A 14,356-nucleotide genomic window follows, 5' to 3' on the forward strand; every position below is an offset into this window, starting at 1 on the left:
AGGCCAGGGTTAGGGACGAGAAGGAAGAAGAAAACACTCCCTGGTTTTCTGGGTGTTAGCAGGAGGCTAGTGGGGAGATGGATTTTCATTGATTCAACATTTATTGCAAATCTATCACGTGCCAGGCACTGTGCTAGCTGTGGGGATAGAGAAGTAAAAAACAGATACGGTCTCCATCCTCCTGAGATCCCCAAATACTGGGCAGATAAACAGCAGGCTGTCAGTAGCCCTGGTTCTAATCTGGAGACAGACATGGGTTCAAATCCTGACTCTGCCACCTTTTGGCTGTGTGACCTTGGACAGCACCTTTTTTCTGAGCCACAGCTTCCTCCTCTGAAAAATGGGAATTGTAATAGTCCTGCCTCACAAGAGTAAATGACGATATGATTAGGCAAGATACGGCATGCGAGGTGCTTAGTGCAGTGGCCGGCACCTAACTGCTATCCCATTACTTACGGGCTTTCCTGGAAACATGGGAAACACCTTCAAGCTCTAACCCCATGAGAAAGAAAAGAGAAATGGGAGGGGAGAAAGGATTTATGATGGCCTTTACGCAGGGAACGGAGTAGACAAGCAAAGAAGTGGGAAGTAAAGGGGAGAGGAGAGGCAATCAAGGAGGGAGGAGGTGATGAAAAGAGGCAAATCTATAGACACAGGAAATAGATCAGTGGTTGCCTAGGGCTGGGGCAGGGGCACTGAGAGGGATTGAGGGGACGTGGGGAGGCACTGCTAATGTGTACAGGGTTTCTTACTTGGGTGATGAAATGTTCTAATGTTGATGGTGGTGATGGTTGCACAACTCTGTAATTAAACTAAAAACCACTGAATTTTATACCTTAAATCACTGAGTCATATGTTATGTGAATTATATCTCAGTAAAGCTGCTACTAAAAAAAAAAGAACACAGGAATAGGAGATGGTGCCTAGAATCAAAAATCACAAGTAGTACAAGCCTTTGTACAGCAAAGGAAACCACAAACAAAACGAAAAGACAACCCATGGACTGAAAAAAATTATTTGCAAATGATACGACCGACACGGGCTTAATCTCCAAAATATACAAACAGCTCATGTAACTCAACAACAAAAAACCAAACAACCCAATTGGAAAATGGGCAGAAGATGTAAACAGACATTTCTCCAAAGAAGACATACAGATGACCAACAGGCACAAGAAAAGATGTTCAACATCGCTAATTATTAGAGAAATGCAAGTCAAAATTACAATGAGGTATCACCTCACATGGGTCAGAATGGTCATCATTAAAAAATCTACAAATAAATGCTGGAGAGGGTGTAGAGAAAAGGGAACCCTCCTGCACTGTTGGTAGGAATGTGAGTTAGTGCAGCCACTATGGAGCACAGTGTGGAGGTTCCTCAAAAAACTAAAAATAGAGTTGACATATGACAGTGGCATATATCTGGACAGAACTCTAATTCAAAAAGATACATGCACCCCAATGTCCACTGCAGCACTATTTACAATAGCCAAGACATGGAAACAACCTAAGTGTCCACTAACAGAGGAATGGATAAAAGTGTGGTGTGTACACACACACACACACACACACACAATGGAATACTAGTCAGCCAGAAAAAAGAATGAAATAATGTCATTTGCAGCAACATGAATGGACCCAGAGATTATCATCCTAAGTGAAGTAAGTCGGAAAGAGAAAGATAAACATCATACGATATCACTTATATGTGGAATCTAAAATATGACACAAATGAACTTACCTATGAAACAGAAACAGACTCATAGATAGACAGAATAGACTTGTGGTTGTCAAGGGGGAGGTAGGTGGGGAGGGACAGACTGGGAATTTGGGATTAGCAGATGCAAACTATTATATATAGGATGGATAAACAACAACGTCCTACTGTATAGTACAGGCAATGATATTCAATATCCTGGGATAAACCATGATGGAAAAGAATATGAAAAAGAATGCGTATATACGTATAACTGAATCACTCTGCTGTACAGCGGAAATTAACACAACACTGTAAATCACCTATACTTCAAAAAAATAAATTAAAAAAAAAAAAAGGGAATCACAGGTAGACAAAGTGAGACCACGTCCACTCACCTCGACCTTCAGGCCCGCCTGGAAGCTGATGCCATCAGGGATGGTGGTCTGGAATTCAGCAATGGTGTAATATTCTTCCTCCACTTGGGGTGGGATGGGAGGCTTGGGCAGACCTCGAGGCTGGTACAATTAAACACAGTGTTAAAACCACTGTAAGTCCATTCCCATGGCGCTGAATGGGAGGTGCTAAGGGATTGGGGCACACAATCACCCTCAAGGGGGCGCTGGCGGACCCATTTGGATTCTAGGACACAACAAAGGGGACCACTCAGATCATCGTCTTCTAGATAGGTCACTGGCCTTTCAGCTTTAGGGCAATGAGAAAAAACATGGGACATTTGCCTATAATCATGAAAATTTGGGGCAAGACAATATTCTCTGAACTTAAGAGGCAACAAGTGTTGTGAAATGAACACAAGTTTGCAAGTTAGACCCATTGGTGTGACTTTGGGCAAATCCCTTCCCCTCCTGGAGGCCTGAGTTTTATCTCCTGTAAAATGTGCGTAATAACAGGATCTACCTGGTGGGGTCACGGAGCGCATTCAACGAGTTCATGTAGTGAAACACCGGCATACTGCCTGGCACCCAAAAGGTGCTCGATAAATGGCAGACATTAAAAGAAGAAAGCCCATTTTCAAAGTACTGCTTACAGAGTTAAAAATGGAGTATGAAAGTAAGAGATCAGAACGGCACCACAAGCGAAACGTGTGCCTTATCCCATTTTGGTTTCAAGTTACGTTATTCAAGGAGACTTATCTAAGATAAAGCGGAGTCGGCTCAGGAAGCAGAAAGTACATCCTGAGACCTAACTGTCACAAAGCCATGGGCGAACTGTTTGATCTCCCCGGACCTCAGTCTTTCCACCTGTCAGTGGGATTAGCTTCACAAGGCTGCTGTGTGGGCAGGAAAGAGTGCATCCTTGGAGAAGGCGAGGTGAGTGTCAGGGGGCTAATCTCAGGTCAGGGTCTGGCTCCCCAGTTGCAAGGGTCCACTTACTATGGTCATATCCCGGCGAGGAGGGGGTCTCTGTCTCATCTTGGGTGATCCTATAAAGAGACGACAGATAAAATTCCTGAGGTGGACACCACGAGAGATCTATTCTCTCCTGCAGGAGATGAGGCATCACATTCAGCACAGGCATCAGCGAGCGACTGCGACGCTTCCTATGGGAGAGCCCAACTAGAGAGGGGACACTCAGACTGGGTTCAGGACTCTCTATCAACAAGGGGATGGTGCCCAGTCCTGGAGCAATGGAAAGCCTTCCAGCAAAGGCAACAAGTGCAGGCTTCAGAGTAACGCAGAGGTGGGAGGCTACAAGTTATGTGGCTTTGAGCTGCATGGTCCTCTTCTGGAGAGGGGGTGATAATGCCTGCCTCCTGGAAGCAGTGGTGGAGATGGAAGTCAACAATACAGGTGAGGCTCTTGGCATGTGGCAAGCACGCATTAATGGTACTGCCCCTGGCTTTGTGCTCTGGAACACACCCAAATTAAACAATGCATAAACAGAGCCAAACAAACTTGGACTGAGGACTTCAGGGGTTTTTACTCTGGAGTCGGGCTGCCCCTGCTCTGAGTCTCAGGATCAAGAAGAGGACGACTCTGCAGTGGTCCAAGGCTCCTGGCTAAGGGCAGAACATTGAGGAAGGCACCCCATATGCTGTCAGAGCTGGTTTAGCATGGGTCTACGCAGAGGTGTAGTTTGGTAGTTGGCCTGTAGAGGAGACTGCAAAACTCTTAAATACCCATTTTTCCTGTCTTCTATTAGAAAAAAAATCACAACAGAGTTTTAGCCAGACACTTGACTGCCTACATAAAGACTACATTTCCCAGACTCCCTTGCAGCTAGGTACTGCCATGTGACTAAGTTCTGGCTGATGGGATGTGAAAGAGTAACAAGTCTGTAGCTTCTGAGTCCAGCCTTCCGCTTCTCCCTGCCTCATTTTCCTTGGCCGGACTGGCGGTGAGCCCTCCTGGACCAGGAGGATGAGGGCAACACGAGATAGATACAGCATAACAAGACTCGTGACTGGATAGAGTTGCCACAGCAGCTCTGGACATATACCTGACTGCTCGGTGAGAAAGAAATAAACATCTAAATTACTTGAGCCATTGTTATTGGGTGTATGTGTGTGATAGTACTGGGGAGTCTTTGCTTGAGCATCTGAACCTATATATCCTAACAGAGACACGGGCTTTCAGATTTTCACTCGCTCCTCTAGTGTTAATGGGAATCCTCCTATGCTCTTGGCCACGCATGATAGGATCCTGCCACGGCATGTCAGTGTTTTCTCAAAGTGGCTGAGACAACTGAGAGACTCAAGAAGTTCACTGACCATAAGAGTCACTTTAAACAGCTGGAGAAGCCCAGCGAGGGGCAAGTGACTGCATCCTTGTGGCTAGTTTTTAGTCCTTTCCCAACAGACAGACTCCTTCTGCCCTGTACAGGGTCACATGCTTGAGGCTGGCATCCTGGGTATGCAGCAGACAACAATAATGAACCTACTCTCAGGTGTGCTGGGAACATTAAATGGTAAAATAGCTTTGAAAAGCAAGATGAGTAAAGAACTATCTTCGGAATAAACCCAACATAGGGCCCGCTTTTTCTTCCCCTGGCTCAGAAATGAGGCCCTGCAGACAGACCACTGGCACTTGAGTCAGAGGGACCTGGGTTCAAATCCTGGCTCCACTGTTCACTAGCTGGGTAGCCTTGGACAAACCCTTTCATCTCTGTTTCCTAACCTGTAAAATAAAAGGAGTAGGTCCTTCAAAGGTTGTTACAAGGAGTCAGTGAGACTGATTATAAGATTCCTGGCACCTAGTAGGGGCTTGAGAAACAGGAGCTCTGGTGATATGAGACGGTGGAAAAAACATGGCTTGAGTAGGAAAGCCACGTCTCTCCACTCAGGTTCTGCAACTTGCTGGCTGAATGAACTGGAACGAGTGACCTGGGGTTTGTGAGCCTGTTTTCTTATCTACAGGATGGTGGGCAGCAGGGCTGCCATGAGGATGAGGGACAACATGTGAGGACCTCTGGGCACAGAGCCTGGCACGTAGTAGGTGCCCAGCTGCCGGGAGCTCGGGTGGGCGGCACTTACTCTGCTTGACGTCACTGTCGGGCGCCGGGCGGCCTTCAAACCGGCCATCCCTCTGGTTGTTGAGCAGCTCCTTGTCCCGGCCCACCGAGTTCTGCTGCCGGGAGACGCCGTCCAGCTCGAGGACGCCCGCGTGGGCGGGTGAGCCGGGGCCCAACTTTGGGGGTACAGGCTCCCCGCTGCTCTTCTTTAGGTAGGAGGCTGGGGCCCAGCCCTCTTTGCCCTGGTACCTGGGAGGAAGGGGAAGGATGCCTGTCAGGCTGCTCTGCCAGGCCCATGGGAAGAAGTTGCACTCCTACTGTGAATCCCACTTTGGGTCCCAGATGGCAGGAACACTGGACCACGACCTGCCCAGGGCCAGGGGCTGGTACACCGCTTGCTGCCTCCTGATGAAGCCTAAGCCCTCAGCTGGGCCTCCCCAATCTGGCCTCTCCTTACCTCCCCAGCCTTGGCTCTCACGGCAACCCCCAGGTCCCGCCCACCCCACACAGCTTGCGCTCTCCCAAAAGTTCCACCATCTCTCACCCCCCTGCTCCTGCTCTTAGAGACCCTCTGCCTGGAAAGCCCATTCTCTCTCTCTTTTTTTTTTTTTTTTTGCGGTACGCGGGCCTCTCACTGTTGTGGCCTCTCCCGCTGCGGAGCACAGGCTCCGGACGCGCAGGCTCAGCGGCCATGGCTCACTGGCCCAGCCGCTCTGCGGCGTGTGGGATCTTCCCGGACCGGGGCACGAACCCGTGTCCCCTGCATCGGCAGGCGGACTCTCAACCACTGCGCCACCAGGGAAGCCCAAGCCCATTCTCTTTTGTGCTCCTCTTTCCCAGCTCTGCTTAATACCATTCCCCCTCTCAAGCCTTTCCCGAGCCTCCCTCCACGGTGCCCCCCACTGTCTCCTGCACACCCCACAATCCCAGCACTTATAACACCCAGTGACACTTGGCTGTGACGGTCCTGTCTCCCCACTTAGAACTCGAGCTCCTGGGGGCGAGGATCATGGATGATTCGTCTGTGTGTGTGACGGCCCTCGCTCCCAGTGAGTTGAGTGAAGAAAAAAGGGGACACGTGGACAAACTGCCAGTGGACCTGGCAAGGGTGAGCAGCCACAAAGCTCTGCTACAGCCACTGTCCCCGTACAGTCGTCACTACTGGGACCATGATGATAACGGTAAATGACACTTGGTGAGCACCTACTCCATGTCCTTCCTGTTCCAAGCACTTGATAGCTATTGCTATAGTTCATCCATCCAACCTGAGGGTTGGCAGAAATGGATCCAGACCTAGAAAGCTGGCACCAGAGTCTGTGCTGCTTTGCTGCCTCTTCCCAGAAGCCCCAGCTCCCGGCACAAAGCCTGGCATAGGCAGGGTGGGCCTCCAGTCATATTGCTTAACAAGTAGATTAAACACGCGTTCAGATGAGAACAAAGCAGGTCGGGGGTTGGTTCCAGGGTTACCACAGGTCACTGAGCCTCGGAGTGACTGAGACCCTGACAGACCAGCTCACTGAATTCCAAAGGGGACTGAACGAATGTAACAATCATTTAATTCTCTGCACTATGGAAGTCGGTTGAATAGCATGACCACAGGGGTTGATTGGGACCAGAGGTGTGCTGGAGTCAGCTCACAGCACTTGTGAGAGCCAGCTGTTCATATCTCTTCCCAACTCGGCATTTAGTGCCATCACACTGGGAGCTTAAAATCTGCCACGGTGGCAGTATTTACACCACAGAAATTGGCAAACACGGCAACTCAAGAGCATTTTCCCCTGGAGAGCTGGCTGTTAAAATTGCCAGCATCCCACTGGTCTGAACCACAAAACAGGTGCCCACACCTTTGGGGACGACATCTAACAGACTGGAGATGATATATGGCAGGGTCACATCTCGTCAAGAATCACCTTAAGAACTAAATAGCACTGCGTTTCAATAAAAAAAAAAAAAAGTCCTTTATAACAAGAAGCAAACTTAAAAGGAGGCAGAAATCTTCAGTTTGGTGTCTATCAATCTTAAAATATCCCCTGAGAAGGACTAAATCTTGTGCTAATTGGAAAACGTCAGACTACACACAATCCGGGCATCACTATGAGATAGTTCATCACTTGGGGCACAAAGCCATAAGCAGAGAGGCAACACATGCAATGCTGAGGGGGCTTTGGGGTCAGAAAGGTAGGGGTTCAAAACCTGGTTCGGTCACTTTCTAGCTTCAGTCGAAGCTTCTGATGACCGTGGCAACATCCACTGCAACCTCATGAGGGACCCTGAGCCCAGTCGAGCCACCAGAATTCCAGAGTCACTAAGTTTTGGGATAATTTGTTACACAGCAAGGTAACACCTATAATCCAGATATGTGAGTTACTGTTGTCATTACTCCGGCTTCAAACCTCAGTTCTGAGGAAGCCTTCCTGACTCCCGGGCTGAGGAGCCCTCTTCTGTGCTCCAAAGTCCCCTGTGCAGCCCTCCTACGCCCCACGCGCCTCCCTGCCCTGTACTTGTGTCTGAGTCTGCCTTCTACGCCTGTGGGTCTGAACTACTGTCTCTTTCTCACTGTTACTCACCAGCTTTCAGTAGACAGCTTGGCCCAAAATAGATTTTGGTGTAGGTTTGCTGAATGAATTAAGGGTTACACACTCAGCCCCATGTGAGTGGTCCCAGTGTCCTGCCTCATGTCCGGCTTACATCACGGCACAGACACCAGGTGGCAGGGACCTCAGGCTTCTTCTCTTGCCCTAATTTCCTGAGGCTGCACCCTGCCCGCCCGGGTAACCAAAGAGGGAGTTCCCCGGACTTTCATTACTAAAACTGGGAAAGTCCCAAGTAGAGCACGATGAGTTGGCCACCTTTACCTATGAGCTTTCAATTCCATCACATGGGTGAAAGAGCAAACTGTATGGAAAGCCGGTCTCCACTGGACTCTGAGAGATGACGGCAAATGATCAGCTTTAGGACGGGCTACTGTCCATGTGGTGTTTAGCATCCTGTTGCTCTCAGAGCGGGGCTGGAGTGGGAAATCACTCACGCAGGGCAGCTTCAGCCTCCACTTACTCATTATGAGACACATCTGGAGGTGGAGACCAGTCTTGCTCAATTGGGTTACTGCTATCGGTGGTTCAGTGTGTTTAGAGACGGTTTTGCTTATTATGCATTTTTAGAGAAGGATATGGGTAGGGAAGGAAGCCAAACAGCACAGAGGAGAAGCGTCCTTTTATAGCTCAGGCTGAAACCTCATCTCCTCTGCAACTGCTTACAGATATCTGTGCAGCTGGAGCCTCTATGACCTGAAACCCACCCAGCTGCAGAGGGTACCTGATCTTCCACCAGCCTTCCAGGTTTTTCTGGATGACCTCCACCACAGCTCCTCTCTCCAGGTTCATTTCATCTTGGTCACGAGCTGTGTATGGGTAGATGACTGTGTACTTCTCCTCTGTGGGGACAAACAGATGTTGGGGTAAGTCAAAGACACTATATAAGCCCCGGGACGTTGATGGCCAAGGCTGTGATCTGAGAGATGCCCTCGTAAGGAGGGATTTCCTCCAAAGACTTCTGTGCACCATCTCTGTTCCCACCCCCCCACCCCCGCCCCTGGCCCCAATAAGCGACCCTCACTTAGTGCTGGATGACCCTGTGCAAGCAGCAACAGGACACAGGACAAATGGCAGGTCCGTTCCTCTGAAATCCCTCAGCATCACACATTTGCACTCACCTTCCTCAAATCTGTGCCTCAAGGTCACCTTCCTTGACCTTGCCTTAGGTAATACCCAGACCCATGGCACCCTCATCCCCCTTACCCGGGTTTATTTTCCCCCCTTACCAGGAATTACCTTCTAACATACCAGATAATTTACTTATATTATGTTCCATGTCTGTTTCCCCTGCTAGAGTAAGAGCTCCAGGAAGGCAGGGGTTTGAGTCTGTCTTGTTCATTCCTCTATCTCTAGCACTGGGCACGGTACTGGGAATATTTAGGAACTATTTAGTAAAATAGTCAATGTTTAGTAAATGAACAAGTCCCGAAGGCCTGGCGGGAGGCACCTTGCTCATGCTGCAGCAGGGGCGGGGTGGATGTTAAACCCTCCGTGGCTCCTCTGCAGTTCTTAGTGGTGGAGGGTCAGGGACAAGCTACATCTGGCAGTATATGGTTTGGGGTGGAATCACTACCAGGGAGGAGACAGCTAGCAATGCTCATTACCTAGCGGGTAGCTGATCTCCATTTTTCATTGTTTTCAAGCCCCTGGATCCAACCACGCCTGAAGCTTCAATTTTATTTTTTTTAATTTATTTTTTTAATTGAGATATAATCGACTTCTGGGTGTACAACATAATGATTTGAGATATATATCATGAAATGATTGCCTGCTTCTGTTTTCATTAACACCACTGGGGTGCTTTCCATCCCACTCTCAGTGGTTTCCTGCTCCTACCCCCAAAGCCAAGAGAGCTGCCTCGGGCTGTGTCCCTCCCACAGCAGGACCTCACCCCCGACCCCCTGCAGGGCCCCGCTGGCAGGGTCATTCATTGTCACACTCAGGCAGGGCCCTCCAGAGAGCAAGAGAATAGCTCCCATCCCCAACACTGTCAGCAGTGACTGCTGAGACAGATAACAGATGAGTGTCCCAGGGGAGCCAGTGAGGATAGGAGCCGGCTTTCCTGTTTTGGTTACATTGCAGCCCGCAGGGAGGGACTGAGCCAGCTGTGGGCTGACGTTGATAGTTAGTGTGTCCGGGCTGCCCCTCTCTCTTTCTCTCTCTCTCTCGCTGGGAAAACACCACAGGCTGTCTGTGGCCTTCCCAGCTGGTGCAGAGGGAGGCGGAAAACACACAGGGCGTTTATTTATTTATTGATCTAGCCCCCTGACCTGCGCTGTGGGGGCTGAGCTGACTCAAGCTGCACACGTTCTGTATACAGCGCACTCAGCTGTTCTCCTCACTCGCAGATGCAGGCTGGGGTGTGGGTGCTGTGAAGGGTGCTGGGGGCAACTCAACCCTGTGGATGCACAGAAGTTTTGTCTGGCCAGGTGAGAAGGGGCACTGCCTGGGTCCCGGACTAAGTACTGTTGGTACTACAGGCCCTGGACTCCTGGGGATTCGCTAGCAACCAGAGACCCTCTCTGGGCTCCGTAGGATGCTCAGGGTTCCCTAACAAAGGGAAGTGGGAGAACTTGTAGACTGCGTGGTGGGTAACACTGCCTGCTTGCCATCCATCTGCCCTTCCTCTGGTGGCACTGCCAGCCTCCAGCCACATGTTTGGGTGAGGGTGACCTCGCCACCACCCAGAGGGATGGCGAGGGTGCATAACGCTGGCCTGGCCAGAGTGACTGGCCACCGTGATTAGTTCAGGGATGGCATATGACCCAACTGGGTCCGTTGGAACCAACTGATCGTGTTGAAGGAGAAGCATTTTCTTTGGTGGGTGCCCCTGAAGGGTGCCTGGAACTACTGTCACCATGAGACAATGGTTCCAGCAAGGTAGAGAATGGGAGCTGAAGGTGGCGAGAATAAGCCTCAGGTGCCAAGGACAGGTAGAAAGGGAACGTTGTCTGCCATGCCAGTAAACAAAGAATGTTGCCTGCCATCAAGCCACGAGCCACTGCAGTCACCCCCAACAGTGCACCCTGAGGGGCATTTGGGAGGGATAAAAACAGGAAGCATTCTGTGCTCTGGATACTGGCCTTAGATAGTTCAGATGCATATCTAAGGAATTATTTCAATGAGACCAGATTCTTGCATCTTTCCATTCATAGAAAAGCACTAAAATCATTAACTTAAGATATCTGGGGCTTCCCTGGTGGCGCAGTGGTTAAGAATCCGCCTGCCAATGCAGGGGACACGGGTTCAAGCCCTGGTCTGGGAAGATCCCACATGCCATGGAGCAACTAAGCCCGTGCACCACAACTACTGAGCCTGTGCTCTAGAGCCCACGAGCCACAACTACTGAAGCCCGCATGCCTAGAGCCTGTGCTCTGCAACAAAGAGAAGCCACTGCAATGAGAAGCCCACGCACCGCAACGAACAGTAGCCTCCGCTCACTGCAACTAGAGAAAGCCCGTGCGCAGCAACGAAGGCCCAATGCAGCCAAAAATAAAAACAAATAAAATAAATAAATTTATATTAAAAAAAAGATATCTGTTTTTTGTGATTAGCAGTAATCTTTTGATGTTAGACTACATGTTTTGTTTTGTTTTTCCAGCCAAAAACTCCTATGCATCCTGCTTCCTCCCTTACCTCGTAGGAGCAGTTCCCCAGAGCTATCTGAGAGGCTGTCTCCCAGGCTAGAGTCCTCAGTAAGGTGCCTGTATAAAACTTAACTCACAACTTCTAGGTTGGGCATTTTTCTTCAGTTGGCAGACATTTTCAAGCTCCCGGATCCAGCCATGCTAGAAGCTGACCCTACCCTAGGGTTTTCAATGACATGAGTCAATACACTTCCCTTTTGCTTAAGCTGGTTTGATGTGGGTTTCTTTTCCCTGGCCACTCAAATGCACCTGATGAAGGGAACAGGTCACTGGCTCAGCATTACAGGGGCCCCCAGGCATCATTTTTTACCCTGGGAAACTTTAGGGTCCCAGGCTGACAAACGCCCTAAGCTCCCTCCTCCCAAACCTACATGCCAACACACAGGGTACAGACCAGATCACCGTCTCTCACATGCAACAGGCACGGGCAGTCCCAGAGCATGCAGATGCAGGGACCCAGTTCCGAATACCGAGCGGGGAGGAAAACTCTGAGGTAGGCACCTTGACGCCAGCTGATGGCATACAGGTCCCCCAGAGTCCGGCGGCGGCCCATGGGCTGGGGCAGAGACCAGTATCTCCATGAGACTGGACGGGCAGCATGTGGAGGCGAAGGGCAGAAGGCAGAGGTAAGAAGAAAGCAGTCCCAGTGTCTTGAGGCAAAGGCGGCACCAAGCACGTGCTCCCTCTCAGGAGCAATTATTTCTGCGTCTATGCCACGCCCCAGGTGTCTCAGAAGGACCAAATTCCTGAGTACGAACCTTGAACTTGAGTGAAGAGCCACCCAATAGACAGGATGCTATTCCTAGCATGATTATCAAGAGGCACTAAGAGAAGCCCTCATGGCAGGGGGAAGAAATGTACAAACCCTTAGGAAAATGTGGTCTCTCTCCCATCTTCTAGCTGTGTGACCCCGGGCAAGTGTCTCTACTTTCTGAGCTTCTTTTCTCATCTGTAAAATGGGGACAATAATCAGTCCCTTACAGAGACACGCCCCGTGGTAGGAATCATTAACTGTCTAAGGGAGCTAGAGTTTCCACGCAGCACATGACTACCCCTTAATCTGAGTTGATTTTTGCACTTTCTCCTCATTAGCGCCGCCCCTAGAGCCTGGTGGGCCCCACAAACGCAGAGCAAAACAAAAGGCATTTTACTCTGCGGGTGCTGGCTGCAATAAAACTAAATGCAAACCACATATGCATTTTTTTTTTTTTTTTGCTAACCTTTGAGCATAGAAATATCCCTTCTCCTTACCCTCTTTTCTGTTAAATACATACTCAAGTGGCTTTGTGTTTTCTAAACAGTCAACTAAAAGCCCCAAATATTCAACCCTAGGTAAGGCATAGCCCTATGATAATAACTGTTCCTAGTTATTCATTGTTTTAGGTTCTTTGCCAAGTGCTTTGCATGTGGGATCTCATTTAATTAAAAAAAAAAAAGCCCATGACGTAGATACCATCGTTTCCATTTCCAGAGGAAGTGGCTGAAGCATAGAAAGGTTAAGTTGCTGGCCCAAGACCACTCAGCCAGTAAGTGGTACCAATTCAAATTCGGTGGTGAGAGTCAAGTTCAGGTCTGATTCCAAAACCCTCCCGTTTATTAGCTAAAGTGAACTCATACTCTAGATTGAGGAATGCTCCTGGGGGGAAAGGGGGGTTGGCTGAGCCTTAAGATTTCTGACACAGCGGGAACCACTCTTTAGGAGGGTCAGCTCTGATCCTGACACCCAGTCAGGGCCGTTAAACCAACACAGAAAGCAGAGATCTTTACGGATGGCTTCAGATGTCTTGTAAATGAGCTTGGAGCAGCCCCAGCACCTTGGCCATCAGGATAATTCAAGGGAGGAAGCGTGAGGTGTTGACAGCGATCTGGCTGGGCGCCATTGAGGTCCCATGGAGGTATCAGGGCCCCAGCTCCAGCCAGGCTCACCTGGGTTGGCTCCCCAGGGCCCCTAAGAAAGGGCGGGCTTGCTCTGCCCCAACCCCAGGGCCTGGCTTCATGTCCACAGGCTCTAGTCTAGGAGGCTGGGAGGCAGAGGCTGAAGGGAAGGGATTGGGTGCCGCCGGCCCTCACGGTCTCCCCAGCGAGCCCGAGGCCCAGGCTGCTTCCTACCTTCTTCAGGCTGTAGGGAAAACTCATCCTGCACACCATCCTGTCCTTCGAGGCAGGTTGCGGGGACCCAGCCTTGCTCTTCAGCGGTGCTGACGAACCACCAACCTGGGAAAATGAGAGTGCAGACTGATATCAGTTGGGTCAGGTGTGAGGGCCGGGCGTCAGAATACAATATTAGATTCAGCCGCTGCAGGAACCAACGCTCAGCGTCAGGCTCAAAAGTCTCCATTTTATTAGTAGAACACAACTACCCATGTGAGCTGACTGCTAACTGCTAGAGACAGGCTAACAGGAAACCTGCTCTTGAGCCTGGGACGGGGCTGTGGAGGGGAGTCGGGGATAGGGGTGGGGAGAAAGGTTGTCCTAAAGGAGGAGAGTAAAGAACGTAGCTCCCTTCGCTAAGGTGTGCAAGGCACTCATCATTTTACTTGCATTATCTTATATCATCTTCACATTATCATCCCTACTGCACAGACGAGGAAACTGAGGCTCCAAGAGGCAAGGCTCGTGCAAGTTCACGCGGCTTACAGCCGAGCTGCGACTTGCACCCAGGGCTCTCTGATACGGAAACCACTGCCCTCATAACTTATCTGCGACACTGATTTTGCGTCTGTTCATGTCAAGGTAAACCTGGCCGCAGATATAACAGTTTGAGAGGCCGTTCACTGAGACTCAGGCCCTCCCATTTTAGAGAAAGGGCTCTCATGGAGCCTGTGGTAGGCAGAATAACAATGCACATGGCAAAGGGTTTGAATTAAGGTCGCAGATGGGGTTAAGGTTGCTAATCAGCTGAACTCCCAAATAGGAGGTTATCCTGGCTTATCTGGGTGGGCGCAGTTT

The 14,356-nt window shown here is 50.0% G+C and overlaps 1 protein-coding gene across 5 annotated transcripts in view; it reads right to left on the reverse strand.

The window, feature by feature from the left end:
* Positions 1–14,356, reverse strand: part of SH3PXD2B (SH3 and PX domains 2B) — a 111,874-nt gene that overhangs the window by 12,868 nt on the left and 84,650 nt on the right. For 4 of the 5 annotated variants that reach the window (XM_060296606.1, XM_060296607.1, XM_060296604.1 and 1 more), the window contains exons 8-13: positions 13,517–13,621; positions 11,909–11,992; positions 8,482–8,599; positions 5,189–5,415; positions 3,090–3,139; positions 2,094–2,213 (exon numbers count right to left, since the gene is read on the reverse strand). In XM_060296606.1, coding sequence (XP_060152589.1) covers positions 2,094–2,213; positions 3,090–3,139; positions 5,189–5,415; positions 8,482–8,599; positions 11,909–11,992; positions 13,517–13,621 — 704 coding nt within the window. The remainder of the gene's footprint in view (positions 1–2,093; positions 2,214–3,089; positions 3,140–5,188; positions 5,416–8,481; positions 8,600–11,908; positions 11,993–13,516; positions 13,622–14,356) is intronic. The other variant, XM_060296605.1, reaches the window with a different exon arrangement.

The sequence above is a fragment of the Globicephala melas genome, chromosome 3 (genome assembly GCF_963455315.2).
Source record: "Globicephala melas chromosome 3, mGloMel1.2, whole genome shotgun sequence".
Lineage (NCBI taxonomy): Eukaryota > Metazoa > Chordata > Mammalia > Artiodactyla > Delphinidae > Globicephala > Globicephala melas.